This window comes from Hakea prostrata, chromosome 4 (genome assembly GCF_041222555.1).
Source record: "Hakea prostrata isolate BN-2017 chromosome 4, UWA_Hpros_2, whole genome shotgun sequence".
NCBI classification, from domain to species: Eukaryota; Viridiplantae; Streptophyta; class Magnoliopsida; order Proteales; family Proteaceae; genus Hakea; species Hakea prostrata.
In genome coordinates, this window is record NC_142603.1 from 42,043,987 (window position 1) to 42,062,379 (window position 18,393).

Genomic DNA, 18,393 nt, shown 5'->3' on the forward strand with positions numbered 1-18,393 from the left:
CTGTTACTGTAACAACACCCGTATTTCTAACCCGGAATCCGTATTGTAGGTCCGAGAACCCGAAGGTCTAGTTGGATTAATTTTGTGGAGTGTCCGATAGAAGTCCATGATCCATATCAAGAACCCATGGATCTAGATTCTCTTGTTGAAGAATCTACCTTACTAGGAAGTTGGATCTCTGGTAGAAGGCAAGTGGTGTTTGGAGATGTCTGGAATGTAGGTAGGATCTCCCCCATGTGTTGTTTTGGGTTAGGTTGTGTTTGGGTTTCAACCCCATGAGCAAAGCACCCTTGTATAGCAATATACTTGGGGGTGGTTGCTAGTGGCGGTTGATTAAATCAAGCAACCGCCACTTTCTGCTTGCGGGAAAATGCCCTATTTTGCCCCCTCTTCATTATAAATAGCATCCCTCGCCCTATTAACGCATTATTCCGTTCGGGATTGCTATTTTGGGCGATTAGGCTGCAGTGGAAATGTGCTGGAAGGTGGGCGAAGTGTTGTTAATGATCTAGAACCTCTTCTCTTCTATTCTTGGTGATTCTGGATAAGGTAATGAATCTCCATCTGCTATTCTCTTCTTTTTAACCTCTAATTGATATGAACCCATCCCCATTATTGTTAGTGGTTACCCAATTGATCAGTTGTAGCTCTCTTTCCAATGTTTTTGATGAGATCCTGTCTAGAAACGAATCCCTGCATTTGTTAATGGATGGATCTAATCAAGGGGAGAATTTGGGTGATTGATCTTTGTTAATTTTAGGGTTTCGTTTCACCCCTTTGTTATATACCTATTAAGTTTGAAATTCGGACTAAGATCATCCCAAAACGGATTGAAATCGGATGATCAAAAGTCTAATTTTCGGAGTTGGAAACTGTCTGAAACAGGGGTGGTCGCTTAACCTAAGCAACTGGCACAAGCAACCGGCTAGTTTCCAGTGACTGTGTAGGTTTGATTTTGGATTTGTTTTGACTCTTGACTCTTATACATTCTTGTAACCCTGCATATAGGTGTCATCTATTTCTACTTAAAGTTTTATAATTGTGTTTGGATTGCAATTTAAAGGACTTCTACTAAATTACAGGTAAGGACATGCATTCTTATTTATATGCAATTACATATACATGATGATTCAGCTGTTCTATTTACTATTCTTTGATCATGTAACTTGTTGTATGTATAAAGCATGTGAATCTTATTGTATACTTGCCGTTTGTGGTGTTCTTTGATGTACTTCATCTTTTATGATATTGCAGACTGTTCATGGTATGATAAAGAGTGTTGTAGTGTAGTTGTGATGGAAGGGGTATTCCATTGGGATATCTTGGCAGGAGATATCAGAGGGCTGTGGTATGGGACACATGCTCACTGATGCCTCTAGCACTATCGTGATTACTAGATGACATACCTAGGAGAGTCTAGAATTGCATGGCTAGGTACCCCACATGCTATTACCTTTTCGGCAGGGGAATTGAAGTCGGGTGACCTGTGACAATGATGACGTGACTCTGTTTCATCCTACAGCGGTAACCAATCCCGTGCGAAGACTCAGTGGTCCACTATTGGCCATGCAATGGTAGGGTTGGGCTCATGGACGTCCAAGGAGCGGATCGGGTGTCGTGAGGAGTCATGAGAGCATCCGCCCCAATAATATGTGGATGACCATAGGGTTAAGGAGTGGAGTCCAACAGCGGTAGCTAGTCCGTGAGGGTTCTCACTCCTAGGTTGCGAAGGATACTAAACCGAGTTGGTTGGTGCCATAGGGGAAGTATCTGGACTTCATATAGTATGTTACCATTATGACTTGCATTGGATTAGAAACCCCGACATGCGCCAGTACTCATTGCCAATGGTTGTGGTAAGAGAGTGTTGACTTAACCCCAGCCATGGTTTGAGAGCCAGGTGTGGACTTACCCCTTTTGACCAGGATCCCTACAGAGGTAACCAGTCCTTGCCGGATCAGAGTGACTAGACCTACTCAGAGGAGGGCTGGTGTATATCTTAAAGCATGTCAACTGTTAGAGACTTGCATAGTTAGATCTTAGTAGCATTCATATTTCTGCATACCATCCATATCACTTCATATGTGCATTCGTGGATTGCATTGACATATATATGAGAATTGTCTGTTCCTTACTGAGTTCGTCAGAATTCATTCCTTTCATTGTATATATTATATGAGTTGTACAGATGGTGGCACAACGTCGGAAGTTGGAGATGATTCGTATGAAAGAACCTTTTCATATGAAGCTGATGTGGTACAGACAGTGGTATATGAACTTGCAGAGCGTGAAGCCTCCTGAAGATGCTGGTGTGCGCTTATAGCACCCATTGATGGGCGGAGGAGACAGGTTGCTAGGCAGTTTGCCCTTCATATGGAGAAAGTTTGGAGGACTCCTTTACTTACTAATTTAGAAAACCAGTTTTTAGATTTAGAAAAGAAAACCGGAAAGAAGATTATTTATTTTATTTATTTTGCTTCCGCTGAACTTGATACTACATTTGATTATTGATTATTTCCTTTGATTCTTTCTTGGATATTTATTGGAGTATTTGGACTCCTGTAACCTTTTTATTTATTATTGCACTTATTTTTCCTCTTGATTGTCTATACTTGTGTTTATTATTATTGATGGGTAAGACCGTGGATCCTGTGACGGTTCACTTCCACGGTTTGTCCGGTGGATAACTGAGACCGGCAGGTGGGGTGTCTATTGGTCAATTTCCTTTAAAAAAAAACCCACCCATTCTATAGAAATCAAGAACCTATATATTAAGTAATAAAATAGCTATTTGATCTTTGAATTCATGCTTAATTTTTAGTTGTCTATACCAGCTACCTAATGTTAATATATTGATTCAAATACTATTTAATGTAAAATTACAAAACGGGTTGTACAGTAGGTTATAACGGGTTGTGGTTCGGTTTCGGGTTGGTGCGGGCTCCACAACCCTCAGCCCAATTACCGCCCATTAAGGTTCGGTTCAGGCTATAACGGGCTGGTGCGGTTCGGCTTTAACAGTTTGGGCTATAAATTGACATCCCTACTAGGGGGTGGAGGTCGATTGGCCTCACAGGGTGGCCTAGCGCCTCCAAGCGACCTTTCCAGGTACTTGAACAACACTTGAGTCCAAACCTAGCCTTCTTCGATCCCATGGTTCCGATGAGTTTTGGGTCTATCAAAGGCACAAAGGTCACCCCCAAAGCATGCTTATCACTCTCAAACAACCACATTCCAACCATAACCTAAATCCAACATTCTTGTAAGGCTAGGTCTTCTCTGAGATGCACTCTGAGATAATTTCAGCATCAAGAAGAGAAGAGAATCTCATTCCATATGTTAGGTTCGATTAGGATTGTTAGGAAACACATGTCTCCTAGCCAAATCATAAGTACAACAATTATCTCAAATTCCATGAATCAAAGAAATTAAATAGGAAAGATGAAGAGATTGATTGGTTACCTTTAATTTCATGGAATGACAATCGATTCAGTCTGTGGGATGTGAAATCCACCTCGTTTTCCGCTGTCAAACGAGCTTTCACTCCTCCTAGGATTATAAGCCTCCTAGTAATATAAAAATTCCATCCATAATGCTAGGGAGTTATTAAATAGGTTTCTAGGGGTCAAATCTCAAATTTTCCCTTGTTGAACTACCTAGGGTGGAAGCCAGTCAATTAACCAACTGCCCCAACCAACCACCCCCACTGTAATTTCGCATAGAAATGGGGAGTTTTTAGCATTGTTCGTTCAGGACACTTGTCTAACCTTGTAGACTAAGATAGGGGCTCTTACCTGGACTTGTTGACCTTCCAATTTTGTCTTCCACAAACGAGAAATCCACTACCGAGTCCATCCCGGTTCAAACTAGATCTCCTTCCAAAATCCTTCAAAATGACAAAATCACCATCTCAGCCACCCATTCCATGGATTTCGATCCCAATCCGATGGTCTCAATCTGGATGGCCCACAACTATCTTCTATTAGAACTCCGGGTTCTCGAACCTACAAGTTGGGTTTTCGGGTTAGGATCATTGGGGATTTCACAAGGTTTGTAGGGCGGTGAAGTTTCCAAAGGTAATTAAATGTTCATAATCAATTGTTTTCTTATGAAGACCTCAAGGGGCTTAAGGTACTACATGATGATGCAATCTTAGTTGGTGTCAACCAAGCGGACCACCTAGTGCACTGAGTCTTAGTAGATATAGGCTTTTCAATAGACTTCATATCATATGCTGCTTTTCATCAGTTGAAGATTAATGAGGGTGTGTTGAATGACACATATTTTTGGCTACACCTAATTCTTTGCAGTGGTTGAGGGGACAATACAATTGGACCTCATCGTAGGAATGTATTTGAAGCAGGTGACTATCTAATGACTTTATGATCGTTCTTCAAAACCTCTTTGTGTACAACATGATTCTAGGAAGGCCAACCTTAAATGCACTTAGAGTGTTGGAGTCAACAAGACACATGATTATCAAATTTCCAATGAATAATGGAATTGGAGAGTACAGGGCCAACTAGAAGCAGTATAGGGAATGCTATTTGAATTTCATGAGAAAGCAACCAAATATGCCAATTGCAAGAATAACAATGGTGGTCGAGGTCTGTGGTGATCGGGACAAAAACAATTGCAGAGAGGAGAAGGGTGGAGAAGTTAGAACTAGTACAGTTGAGTACTCCAGAGCTAGGCAAAGGAACCATGGTCCGGTGGGAACAACTGGAGGAGTCCAAGAAGAAGTTTGTTGATTTTCTCAAGGACAACGCAAACATGTTTATTTGGTTTGCAAAGGATATGTTACAAATCGATCAAAGTGTTGCAGAGCATAGCTTATGGATCAACAAGGGGGTAAAGCCTGTGATATAGAAAAGGAGAAAATTTTCAACTGAAAATCATTTGGCTATTAGGTAGGAGGTTGAGAAGTTGGTACAATATGGATTTATCGAGCCAACTAAATGTCCAACTTGGCTCGCTATTATTGTCAGGTGAAAAAACGCCAATGGCAAGTGAAGAATGTGCATTGAGTACACCAACCTGAACAAGGTGTGTACAAAAGGTTGCTACCTCTTGCCTCAAATTGTTTTCTTAATTGATGCAATAGCTAGTTATGAGGTCTTGAGCTCCATGGATGCCTAAGGATGAGGTTCACACAACATACATGATCAATAGGGACCATTATTATTACAAAGTCATGCTGTCACACCCCACCCGTTGGTATCGGTCTCGCCCGACAACCCGTGGGTGTGATCCACAATCACAAGATCCTTGGTTTAACCATCAGTGATAAGAAATACACATAATAATAAATCAAGAGCATGAACAATTTAATAATTAAATAAAAGGATATACAGGTGTCCAAAATCTAATGAGAAAAGAATATAATCAAAGGAAATAAATAAAGTAAACGTGTCCAAAAAGGGATATCTCAGCAGAAGCAAAAGAAATCAAAGTGTAATTGTTATTTCGTTCTTTTTCATGGATAACGATCTTCTCTTCTAATTTCTCGATGAATGGAGTCATCCAACCCTCCTTCATGGTCTTGTCCAAATAGCGAACCACCTGGATTTTTTTGCCATCAATAGGAGCTGTAAGCACACTCCATGCACCCACAGGTGGTTTCGTGTTGTGCATTGCTATCTCCCACTGACGCCTCTAGAGTTTCTTCACTAGGGTTCTCCCAGTTATACGGAATTTCTCCCATTTCAATAAAGCCATCTGAATAATATAAAGTAATCCATAAAAGGGTGAGTTCTGACAAACTCAATAAGGCAACAAATCTCATATACATGTCCACATCATTACATGATAAATCACATAAATGAAAGATGATATGCATAAGTAATGATGCATCTAGTAGCTAACCATGCAAGTCTCTAATATCATAGACATGCTTTAAGATGTAACACCAGCCCTCCTCTAGTTAGGTCTAGTCACTCTGATCCCTCACGAACTAGTTACCTTTGTTGGGATCCTGGGCAAGGGGTTTGGTCATCATCAATCAACCATGGTTGGGGATTAGGTTCACACTCTCTCACACAACCATTGGCATGAGTACAGACACATGTCAAGTATTCTATCCCAATGCAAAGTCCTATAGTAACATACTACATGTGGTCCAGATACTTTTTCTATGGCACCAATCAACTCGGTTTAGTATCCTTCCCCACCTAGGAATGAGAATCCTCATAAACTAGCTATGTCACACCCCACATGCTGGTATCGGTCCCTCCCGACACCTGTGGGTGAGATCTATCACAGGATCCACGGTTTACCATCAATAATAATAAATGCAAGCAATAATAATCAAGAGCAAGAGTAGATTCAAATAATTCAAATGAAGAGTAATATAAGAGTCCAAATACTCCAATGATGAATCAAAGAAAAGAATCAAAGTAATATGTCCCATAATTGATCGAGTTTAGTGGAAGCAAAAGTTAAACTAATTCAGTTTTATTCTTTTAGCTCTCTCATAAGCGAGGGTCTTCTCTTCTAATTTGGCAACGAAGGGAGCCATCCAACTCTCCTCCATTGACTTCTCGAAGAGTCGAGCTATCTGTCTCCTTCTGCTATTAGTGAGAGCTATAAGCGCATTCCAAGCATCCACAGGAGGTTTCATGACATACATCTCCGTCTCCCACTGACGCAACCATAACCTCTTCATAGGAGTCGCTCCAGTCATATGGAATTTCTCTCGATCCTCACTGTTTATTTTTTTTCAATTCCAATAATATCCCTATAATACACAGTGACTTAACAATTGTTAGTGATAAATTGGACTAATTTGTCCAATGAACATCTAATTTTGGGGCCTCTATGTTTTATAAACATGAAGTGGGGGTGCGAGTGCTTTAAGGCCTCAATTTTGGGGTGCTAGTGCAATTTGCTCTTGTATTTAATATATTTTCTCTATTTTAGAATAAGTCTCACTTTTTGGGTTTTTTTTCACATTTTTTCACAAAATTTCACATATTTTGTGGAATTTTGAAAAGGCATGGGGTGGGAAAGTAAGAATGCCACCTCACCAGACAAGTATTTTTAATTTAAGGAAGCTTGTTTTCAACTTTTCCACCTCCATGAACCAAACAAACCACGTTTTTGGGATTTAATGAAAAATTTTGCTTTTTAAAATTTTTCCCCACCCTTTTTTCTCACCCCCACCTTTATTCCAGCAAAAAAACATAGCCCAAGTGAATTCAACAATCCAGAATAATAGGTAAACCCTATATAAACTAAAGTATCACACAAAACAGATGTATCTGAATAGTTTCCTTCAATTATTGTTTTTCAATTAGGCTTTGCAATTGTCTAGAGCTCGGTGGTGATTCACTTATTGATTTAACCTTGGAAAGTGGCTTCCTGACCTCTGAGTTGACCCCTTTAACATTGTTTTACAAGAATACGAGGATTGATAAATTTTTAGACGTATCAGATACTATTGGGCAAATAATGATTTATCCCAATTAGAGTTATGAACCGAACATGAATTAAGTATTTTGTTAGACATTTGGAAGAACATTGAAGTCTTGGAAAGAGATGGATGAGACTTTTGAAAATCATAAATCAAGTAGAAAAGTCAGAGACAGGGGTAGAAATACAGATTACATAAAAAATCACCACAGTGATCGTGAGCGAGATAAAAACCAAGAGGGCAGAACAAGATCACTAGCATCGAAAAAAAGGATAATTGAGAGAATTTGAGGAGAGGCATCATAGTGATAAATACTGGACTAATATCCTGTTTATTTCTGACAAAGAAGTGAACTATTTTTTTCTTCTTATAGACATGTGACATGTGTCCCAACATCACATAAAAAAGTTGAGGTCCATTTACAAGTTACATTATTATTTTTTAAAAATTTAATTACTACTATTTGATGTGATTTATAAATAATTTTTAACCATATTTAATGTGATGTTGGGATATATGTCATATATCTACAAAAGAATGGATGGTTCATTTCAGACAAGGATTGAAATTAGACTGAATAAATTTCCGATTAAGACCCCAAAAACTGAAAGAGAAAAAAGAAAAGCAAAAATAAAACACCCACCCCTTAATATAAAAGAAAATTTATTACCTTCCTAAAAACACTTACATAAGACTATAAGAGTCATAAGAGTATAGAGATTAGCTTGAGTACCACTTCAACTCACTTTTTCCAGGCTATAGTTAAGCAGGCCGTTTTACCAAAAAAAAAAATTAGGGGGGGCGTTTTTTGTTAGGAGAAAAAAAATATTAAACCCCCCCCCTCCCCCCCTTGCTCGCTCGGTTGTGCCGCGGTGGTGTTTAAAATACAAATTTTCTTTTTTTTTTTTTTTTTTTTTTGTTTTTTCAGTGCGTAATTAATGCGCACTACGGTGGAGCGAGCCGTCCGATTAGCATATTTCCATTAAAAAATGATAAACCCACCTATATTACTTGGTTTTTGCTGACGGTTCGGTCCAAGTGGTATTAGGCGGTCCGAGTTGGGCGGTTCGATCAAGCGTTTTATACCTGTGTCAAATACGTAGATACGAATTCAAAAACCACTGAGATTTTCAAAATATTTTGAAAAACACAAAACCCAATCTGAAACCGCCCAACCCTCATTTCGTGATTTCGATTTCGAGGTCCGACGAATCTGGAGAAGAAGAGGAAGAAGAGGAAGAAGAGGAGGAAGAGGAGGAAGCACAAGGCAATCTGGAGAAGAAGAGGAGGAAGCACAAGGCGATCCCAACAGGCTGACTCTCAGTATTATTCATGGCGCGTCCCAACAGGCTGTTTCCAGTTGAGGATTTCTCAGAAAAGAAGAAGAAATTGAGAAATTTAGACGGTCTTTCCCCACGTTTTCGCTCTCCCCCATTTTCTCCCCTAAATTTAGCTTCCTTCATCTGCATGTTGCTTATCTCAGAGAGAAAGAGAGGGAGAGAAGAGAAGTCTGTGCTCTGGGTCTTTTGGGTGTTCTTCGAAGGAGAAAATTTGCATAATCGTCTGATGCAAACTTAGCAAAGAAGCAAATCATAGCGAGAGAGTGAAGAAACAGAGATGGATTTTATTAAACGAAGACCAGCAGCTAAAAATTCTGTGGTTGCTGGGTCTGTTTGGGAAATTAGAATGAAGAGCGATGCAGTCAATGGTGGGATCAAGGTGTTCAGTGGGGCAGAGAATTCAGAAGGAGTCGTTGGTGAGGATAAAGGGCTTCAATTTTACAACCGGGTGAAGCGGAATCACAATGATGGAACCTCTGGGAAGAGGAGAACTTGGAATGACAGAAACCCATCTCAGATAAGGAAGACGAAATGGGAATTGAAGAGATTAAGCGATGAAGCGTCTCGGAAGGAGCTTGATGTTTCTGTTTCATTTGATTCTCCTCGAAAAATTTTGACGGATGATGAAGGTATCGATGCTGATGGTGAGTACGAAAGAGAAGATGAAGTGGGTAATTTAGAGATTGAGGTTGAGAAGAAGATTTATGATGATAAAGAAGTCAGCTTTGCAGGACAAAAACCTAAAGAAATAGGAGAAGAAACAAAGAAGGTTCTCCAGATTCATGAAAAGCCTATGACTATACCTATCTCTGTTAATGTGAACAAGAAAGTTGCGAATGAAGAGAAGAAACCCAGGAAATTTGTGAATGAAGAGAAGAAAGTTCATCATCAGAATCGAGAAAAACCCAAGCACATTTTTTCAAGGGTGAATAATAAACAGCAAAGCCCTGTTAGATTTCCTCCTCTCATCGATCCTTCTCTCAGAAAAACAGCACCTGGTAAATTATTTCTTGTACCATTTTAGAGATTTCAACTCCTGATTCTGATTGTTTCAGTATTAAATTCTTTATTATGTCTCTCCTCAGTTGCATCTTCAGCTTCAGCTTCAGCTTCAAAGGTGTTCGACAGTATTCCGGATACATCACACAAGTTGCAGAACATGGGTTAGTTACCAATTTCTCGGCTAAATTGATATGATTATGTTTATTTATTTACTTGAAAAGCACCATCAATTTCACAGTGGTTCTTTCAATTTTAGTGGACTTGGTGATGTGGAGAGACGTTTCAAAATCAGCTTTTGCTTTTGGAGGGGGAATGTTCTTCCTGCTCTTATCATCCTTCATAGGAGAGCTTAATTTTAGGTAAACATTACAAGCCACAGTGATTACAACTCTCCAATAATCTCTGTTGCCATCACTTCCCATCACTGAATTCTATTTTCAGTCCTGATTTTCTACAGCTTGATTTCTGGAATTTCCTACCTGGGCCTTGTCTATATTGCTACTAACTTCTTATCTAAATCAATTCTATTCAGGTAATCCTCCCAAACAACAAATCTTCTTAGTAAAAAGTTCCCATTTTTCTGTTTCTGTCTTTTTGATTTTGTATTCCTTATCCGAGAAACCAAATGTAACAGGGGAAATATAGGTGTGGATATATCAAACAAGGATTGTAAAGTGGAAGAAGAAGAAGCAATCAAGTTATTAAACAGAAACCTTCCTTACTTGAATGAGTTTCTAGTGAATCTCAAGGGCCTCTTATCAGGGGATCCTGCCTCTACAATGAAGGTGAAGTGTAAAATAAACATCTCTTTCTCTTCTCTCTCTCTCTCTCTCTCTCTCTCTCTCTCTCTAAGGAAGCAGAGTTACTAAGAAAGATAAAATTTTGATAATGGCAGCTAGCAATATTGCTGTTTGTTTTGGCTCGATATGGAAGTTCCATAACCATTTGGGGGATGGCCAAACTGGGTTAGATCAGATTTCTGAATTGTTCAAAACTTTTACAGTTGAACTATCCAAAGAAGAACCTTTTTACTGTTGCTGTATTAATTATTCTTCACTTTCTCTTCTTTGGGTAGGTTTCTTTGGTCTTGCCATGGCTATCAACTCACAGCTCATGGTAATGAAGTTCTATTATTGCCTCTTTTTTTCCCTTTTTTTTTCTCTCTTTATAATATCTGCTGATGCAGACCAGTCAATAGTCAAGAACAGACCTGGAGACTAATCAATGGGATATGATGCACCCACTCTTCATTGGTTCACACCCAATTTCCCAAACCCAATGATGATAACTCTGTCGGTCAGTGCTTTTAATTATGGGACCTAGTCCTTGCTAATTGAGTTGCTTCCTTGTGGTTATACCTGTGTGAGGGCCTGGGTAATCTTGTTTCTTGCATCACTGGGAGAATGTGGGGTCGTAGCAGCATTCTTTACGACGGTAAAGAGGCTATTGGAGTCAAAGGAGAGTTTTTAGGCAATAATTGGAAGTCATATGCTGTGAATGATAGCACGACCTTTTGATATTAAATGTATGACAATCACAGATAATGATAATCAATTAATTTGAAGGACTCCCCAGATCACTATAAATTGAAGCTCTCATAAAAGGTCAGATGAGATGCAATGAGGATGCCTCAAAGAAAAAGAAAAAAGAGAAAAAAAATTAAAAAATCTCTTCTTTGCAACTTCCTTCGAGATAATGTGTGAAGTAAATCGGAGTTAATCGTAGTTGTCAATGAGTTCCAAGCGAGGATAAGATTCATCCATGTATGTCTGATTGTTAGCTCAGTTATGAATAAATACACATTTTAGTGCAAATATTTTGCTATTTGAAATCCTTTCTTTTGACGCTCTTATTCTGGATGATGATCCCAGATGTGTATTGTTGTTTATGTTTTGTTTTTCAGCAAATTCTTTCATCGCTTGTGCTATTATTCAGTTGGTGTCTTTAGTATTCCGGGCTGATATTATTTTGATGAGCAACAGATGCGAGAGAGTGACAAAATACCAATTATAGCACATAAGCCCTTTGTGAGAGAACTGAAAAGTGAATTTCAATATTCCCATGTCTTATCTTTGTTGGGGAGATCCACTAGGAATGCTTATGACAACTAGCTAGAGATTTAGTTTTGAGGCTGTTTTAGTGTTACAATTTTGTGAGTGTAACTTTAACTCATGTTTCTGAATATACCCCAATCACATTATATTAACCAGAGTATTTTGTCTTGGTTGAAGTGACTAATCTTTCTCTTTCTTTGCCAAGTGATTGACTAATGACTTCAATCCTCAAAGAATGGTTTAGTAGCGGTTATATATGATGCACAACATTTTCCTTCTTGTCCAGTTGTCAGATGATGAACTTTCTAAACAACACATTGCCAGAAAATGCTGATCAAAGTCCTATGGTTTTAGATGGGATGCCCTCAAATATGTTGTCGGATGCACTTATCCGATCAGCGATTCTTAATAGCCGAAGCCGGATAGTAGATGGATATCCTTTGCTCCCAACTTCGCAAGTGGATGAAATAAATAATCTCCATGATGATTTCCCAGTTGCAAATAACAGTGGGTTTATCGATTCAGATGCTTCAGTCTCTAGAAATTTGATGCTTGATAGACAAGCCATCAGAAATGTACTTGTCAGGGGCTTGCATCCTGTGAACAATGATGAGTTGCAGGAGCAGTTCAGCCGAGGAGCATCTCTCTCTGCTGCATCCCTTCCCAACCATTTGGAAACAACCAGTACTTTGCATGAAAATCTTAATGGCATCACAATGTATACCCCAACCACATAACCCTGATAAACATTATTAAGGAGATAATCAGGTTCCACTGTTCTCAACAACAAGGCCTGCGTAGTTGATATGGTTGAGAAAAAAGTTGTTTTATTTAATTTCTAGTGACAATCAATTGGATTTTTCTTGTGTGGCTTTTATTAGTCACTATTCCTGCTCAATGTTTCAATAATTTGAGTTATTTTCTGTTTCAAGTTTTTGATGTGACAATTTCTAATTATGATTGATTATTGAACAGGAACAGGAAAAGAGAAGCCTGATTACTTGGCCACACTTTGGATGTAGATCCAAGCTCACCTACTTATTCAAAAGTTATCCATCGACTACTTGTGCCTTACTTACATGATGAACTACACCACTCTGGTTGGAATGCCTGCAGTTCTTGTTATGGAGATCCAACTGGCAACCGCCATTTTCTGGTCCTCCCATCAAAGTACAATTTATGGTGTGCTTTTGTGCCACTTGCTTTTCCGTATTTAATGTTGAAAACTGAAGTTATCTATTGATTTGAGGGTTGCAATTATTTTTAGATAGCTGAAACACTTATGAAAGGTGTTAGGTAGGGTCACTTGATAAAGCATGTGGACTTCAAGCTTTCGGGCCCGGGATCAAAGCCATCCTATCCCCACACCCCCAACCTTATCGTAGAAAAAGTGGTGGGAAATTGGGATTAGGTGGAGAAACTATACTGAGAGAAGCATTTGTTTCTCAAAACTCTGTTGTTAAACAACTTTGAAATCATTTCCACCTTAGATTGGTCTGATTGTAGGAATGCCCTTTAAATTTGCCCCTGTATGACATTCTATTCCCCTTCCTCCTGTTTTTGTTATACTTTATACCAATATTTGTCCTTCCCAATTTTAAATTGACCCTCATCTTTGCTAAATTGTTTTGCCTACTCCACTCAGCTTGGCAGAATTTTTGAGTTTAAAATCAGCGATTGAATGAGAGTTCATCTTGTGGTGGTGAATGCTCATTTAAATTTTCTTTGGATGCATGTGAAAACTTTCATATTTTAATGGTTGATGACTCCTTTCTTTCTCAAATGCATGTCTATGGGTTTCTACGTGGAGTGTCTCTTTTTTTTATTTTTTATTTAATATAAGAAAACGGGAAGAATTACTCCCACAACTTTCACACCAGCAGTCAGTGAAGAGCAGCTCTTTTTATTTCTTAGACAAGTGATGCAAGCAATATAATTTATGTTGTCTGAATTCTAGACACTACAAAGATGGTACCTTGACTTGGAAGTATAAATATGAAATACAAGCTGTTTTGCACAAGATTGATTTTCCCCAGGTGAATTATCATGTTCTACTAGTTATGAATTATTCTTGGATATTGCGGGAACATGTCAAATATGCAGCCTCTGAAGCTTTTTGCTTGTCTCATTTAAACTCATTTTCTTTAATTTTGAAGTCATGTTTTGCACTCATGGTAAACATCTATAATGCTACACAATCTAGTATGTCCAATACAGCACATTAAAGTGCGAAGGTGAACTAAAACTTTTACTATCATTTGTTGTCTCCTAATTGAGTACTCAACCTTAAGAAAGCCTTATACCAGGCAAATAGGGTGGCTACATGATGTAGTTCTAGATTGGTAGGGGACCAGTAGAAGTTAATGACCAGATCTGCTATGAACAGGTGGGCTTGACTAGGCCAAAAAAATAGTATTTGGTCATATTAGGGTTAGGATTTTATTGGATTTGTGGTTTAGTGAAAGGTTTATGTCAAATGAGGGTGTAGTGGATAACAGTGAAGGTCTCACAATGTTTTAATGGGGGTGAAGTATATGGAATTGATTTGACAGCAATTTACAGGTAGGGTCTTAAGAAAGGGGTTAGAATTGTAGATCTCCATATTTGAATCACTAATGTGCTTGTGGACCTGTGAATGTGGTGCAGTTGTGTGATCATTTATCCGGAATGGGTGGATGCTATTGTGAAGACAGGTCATCTACAAGTATGGAGCAACCCACTCCGGGCAAGGGAGGATGCTACTGCTGACTTCAAACACAACAAAAAATCCAGGTCGGAGATTTTATAGGTGCCCAAATGGTGTAAGGCATCCACATTCTTTTATTTGGGTAGATCAGATGTGTGGCAATGAAGCAGCAACGTACGTCCATTCTAGAGCTTCAACGTCGTATGACAATGTCAATTGTAGAGGACATGAGGTGAGATCGCCAAAAATATATGACGAGCCACTACGCAATCCGCTGAATTTGGCTGCTGCAAGGCGAGCCCTTACTCATCAAGTGCACAATCAATCAGTGTTGGACCGAATCACAATGTTGTATCATGTAATTTTGTTCTTGTGTGTTTGGGTTTTTTTACTTTCTTGTTATGTACTTTATTCAAGAAAAATATAAACGCCCTACGTTCAAAGTCAGTACTATAACATAGACAAGAGGATAAGAGTAAAGTGGTTGGGTATTACTGAAAATTTATTTTAACAAAATATATTGTATCTATGTGAAAGACTGATCAAATTGTAATCAAGGGTTGTAAGTACTTGTCAAAACAATTTTACCTATAATATATGATTCTCAGAGTGATCACAGAGACGAAACGGAATGGTTCCTTCCTCCCCATTGTCGTTACTATGAAGTCTTTGATCCACCCCGCTTTTGCTTGCTCTAGTAAAGCCTGGCAATTAACTGTTCCTCCCTAGTCCCTTGGCCCCTGATGCCACTACAAACCATTCCTCCCGTAAAATCCATTAATCCCTCCCTGTACCTCCCTGAACCACTCCCTTCACTGCTGTAGACCCACTCGGAATCTCCCGCCTATTTGTCACCCCTTCCCTATCGGAGAGTCGAGTAGGGGAAGCCACTGACACCGTTAATGCCAGCAGAGTCATTGTCCATGGCTAGAAACAATGCATGGCCACTCTACCATTGCTTATGATTAGCTGTATAAGTCTACCAATATCAGAGCCAATCACATCCACTTTTGGTACAAACAATCCTCCCTTACTTTCCGTTGTGAATTTGTAGGCTTTTTGAATAATGTAAACCAATTCCCGTTGCATTTGGTTTCAGCTTCTTACTATCCTGGTGCATAACACTGGGTTTACTCGCAATATCTACGTATATGTGTACTTCAAAGTCTGGGTTTAAAATAATACATTGTCTTCGCAAAGGGGCAACATTTGTATAGGTCTATATAAAACTCAATAACTAATGTGTTTTCAAATCTTCATTTTGCTGCAGTTCAGTGATACGAAACTCCGGAATGGGTGGATGCTATTGTGAAGATGGGTCATCTACAAGTATGGAGCAACCCACTCCATTATGCTATTGCGGGCAAGGGAGGATGTTGCTGCTCACTTCAAATACAACAAAAAATCCAGGACGGAGATTTTATAGGTGCCCAAATGGTGTAAAGCATCCATTTTCTTTTATTTGGGTAGATCAGATGTTTGGCAGTGAAGCAGCAACGTATGTACGTTCTACAGCTTCAACGTCTTACGAAAGTGTGAATAGTCGAGGACATGAGGTGAGATTACCACCAATATTTGACGACCGACATCGCAATCCGATGAATTTGGATGCTGCAAGGCGAACCCTTAATCATCAACGGCAAAATCAAAGACTGTTGGACCAAATTACATTGGAACATCTTGTAATTTTGTTCTTATGTGTTTGGCTATTCTTACTTTCTTGTTATGTACTTTATTCAAGAAACATTTAACCCCCGTACGTTCAATGTCACTACTGTAACATATACGGTAGGACAATAGTAAAGTGGATGGGTAGTTGAGTACTTTATTTCAAAAAAATGTACTCTATCTATGTCAAACACTTATCACAATGTATTTGAAGGGTTGGAAGTAGTTGTCAAAACAAGTTCACCTATAATGTATGATATTGTACAGAATCAATTATATAATCTTTCATATATATTGTCCATATGAGAGTTAAGCGGTGATGAAACAAATAATTCAACCCATATATGGTTTTATTTTTTTAAATTATTGATTCCCTTTTATTAGTGTTACATCTGTGGCTTTAAACATTCTTTGTAAGTCTTCAATTTATAATTTCGGTGACTATAACGGTGTGATGGAACATATTAATTTGACTACGAACCCAAATCAATTCACGATGACAAAATTGGGATCACCGCCGTTTTGTTATGTGAACACATACCAAAGGGAATGATTCTCTTTTAAACGGCAGCAACCCGTTTCGTCTAGGAACACAGAGAGCAAATGGGCCGATTCCCTTTTAAGGGGAACCAGCCCGTTTCGTCTGTGAACACGAGAGAGCAAATGGGCCGATTCCCTTTTAAAGGGAACAGGGAACCGCAGGCCGTCCCGTTTCGTTTGTGAACACGAGAGAGCAAATGGGCCGTTCCCTTTTAAAGGGAACCAGCCCGTTTCGTGCGGTGAACACGAGAGAGCAAATGGGCCGATTCCCTTTTAAAGGGAACCAGCCCTGTGTCGATGAACACAGAGAGCAAATGGGCCGGTTCCCTTTTAAAGGGAACCAGCCCCTTTTCGTCCGATGAACACGAGAGAGCAAATGGGCCGATTCCCTTTAAAGGGGAACCAGCCGTTTGGTCTCGTGAACATAGAGAGCAAATGGGCGATTCCCTTTTAAAGGGAACCAGCCCGTTTCGTCCGTGAACACGAGAGAGCAAATGGGCCGATTCCTTTTAAAGGGAACCCGTTCGTCCGTTCCCTTTAAAGGGAACCAGCCCGTTTCCTCGATGAACACAGAGAGCAAATGGGCCGATTCCCTTTTAAAGGGAACCAGCCCTTTCTCCGTGTCGGTGAACACGAGAGAGCAAATGGGCCGATTCCCTTTTAAAGGGAAGGGCCGACCCTTTAGGGCCCGTTTCGTGAACACAGAGAGCAAATGGGCGATTCCCTTTTAAAGGGAACCCACCGTCGATCAACGAGAGAGCAAATGGGCCGATTCCCTTTAAAGGGAACCACCCCGTTTTCGTCTGTCAACACGAGAGAGCAAATGGGCCGATTCCCTTTAAAAGGGGAGCCAGCCGTTTCGTCTGTCAACACGAGAGAGCAAATGGGGCGATTCCCTTTTAAATGGGAACCAGCCCGTTTCGTCTGTGAACACGAGAGAGTAAATGGGCCGATTCCCTTTTAAAGGGAACCAGCCCGTTTCGTCTGTCAACACGAGAGAGCAAATGGGCCGATTCCCTTTTAAAGGGAGCCAGCCGTTTCGTCTGTCAACACATAGAGCAAATGGGGGCAATTCCCTTTTAAATGGAACCAGCCCGTTTGGGCTGCGTGAACACAGAGAGCAAATGGGCCGATTCCCTTTTAAAGGGAACCAGCCCGTTTCGTCTGTGAACACGAGAGAGCAAATGGGCCGATTCCTTTTAAAGGGAACCAGCCCGTTTCGTCTGTCAACACGAGAGAGAAAATACGTTGACGAACTTTAAAAGGGAACCAAGTACTTTCTTCATGAGAACACATACACCAATGGGGTTGGTTCCCATTTCATCCCGAGATCAAAAAGTATCAAATTCCCTGTTACATACGAAATAATAAAAAAACTAGCACATTTTCACGTTCATACATATGAAAAAATAACACTTTGAATAGGCGAAAATGCCGTTCACATATGAATGTATGCTTTATTTGCATTGTAACAAAAATGCGTGAACTCGTCGGTGCGGCAAAATATTCAATTCACTTGTTAACAAAGAAATTAACCGATCAGACAATGTAGTCAAATACTAATGTGAATGTGTTGTTTCATCTAAGTCCATGTAAGAGAATTTATTTACATTAACTCCGGGGATATAAAAGAAAAGAATCCGATCGGTGAGAAGGTTTAGTGAACATATTAAAATGGATCCTAGATTAACT

General features: G+C 39.5%; 1 protein-coding gene across 1 annotated transcript; it reads left to right on the top strand.

Annotated features, from left to right (window-relative positions):
• Window positions 1–8,495: 8,495 nt before the first annotated feature.
• Window positions 8,496–12,890, top strand: LOC149018931 (uncharacterized). The gene is made up of 8 exons (XM_089154017.1): window positions 8,496–9,749; window positions 9,837–9,914; window positions 9,992–10,112; window positions 10,211–10,285; window positions 10,388–10,538; window positions 10,649–10,718; window positions 10,829–10,869; window positions 12,783–12,890. Exons 1-8 carry the CDS (start codon window positions 9,029–9,031, stop codon window positions 12,888–12,890), a joined length of 1,365 nt encoding a protein of 454 aa, XP_089010143.1. The 5' UTR covers window positions 8,496–9,028.
• The last annotated feature ends 5,503 nt before the right edge of the window (window positions 12,891–18,393 follow it).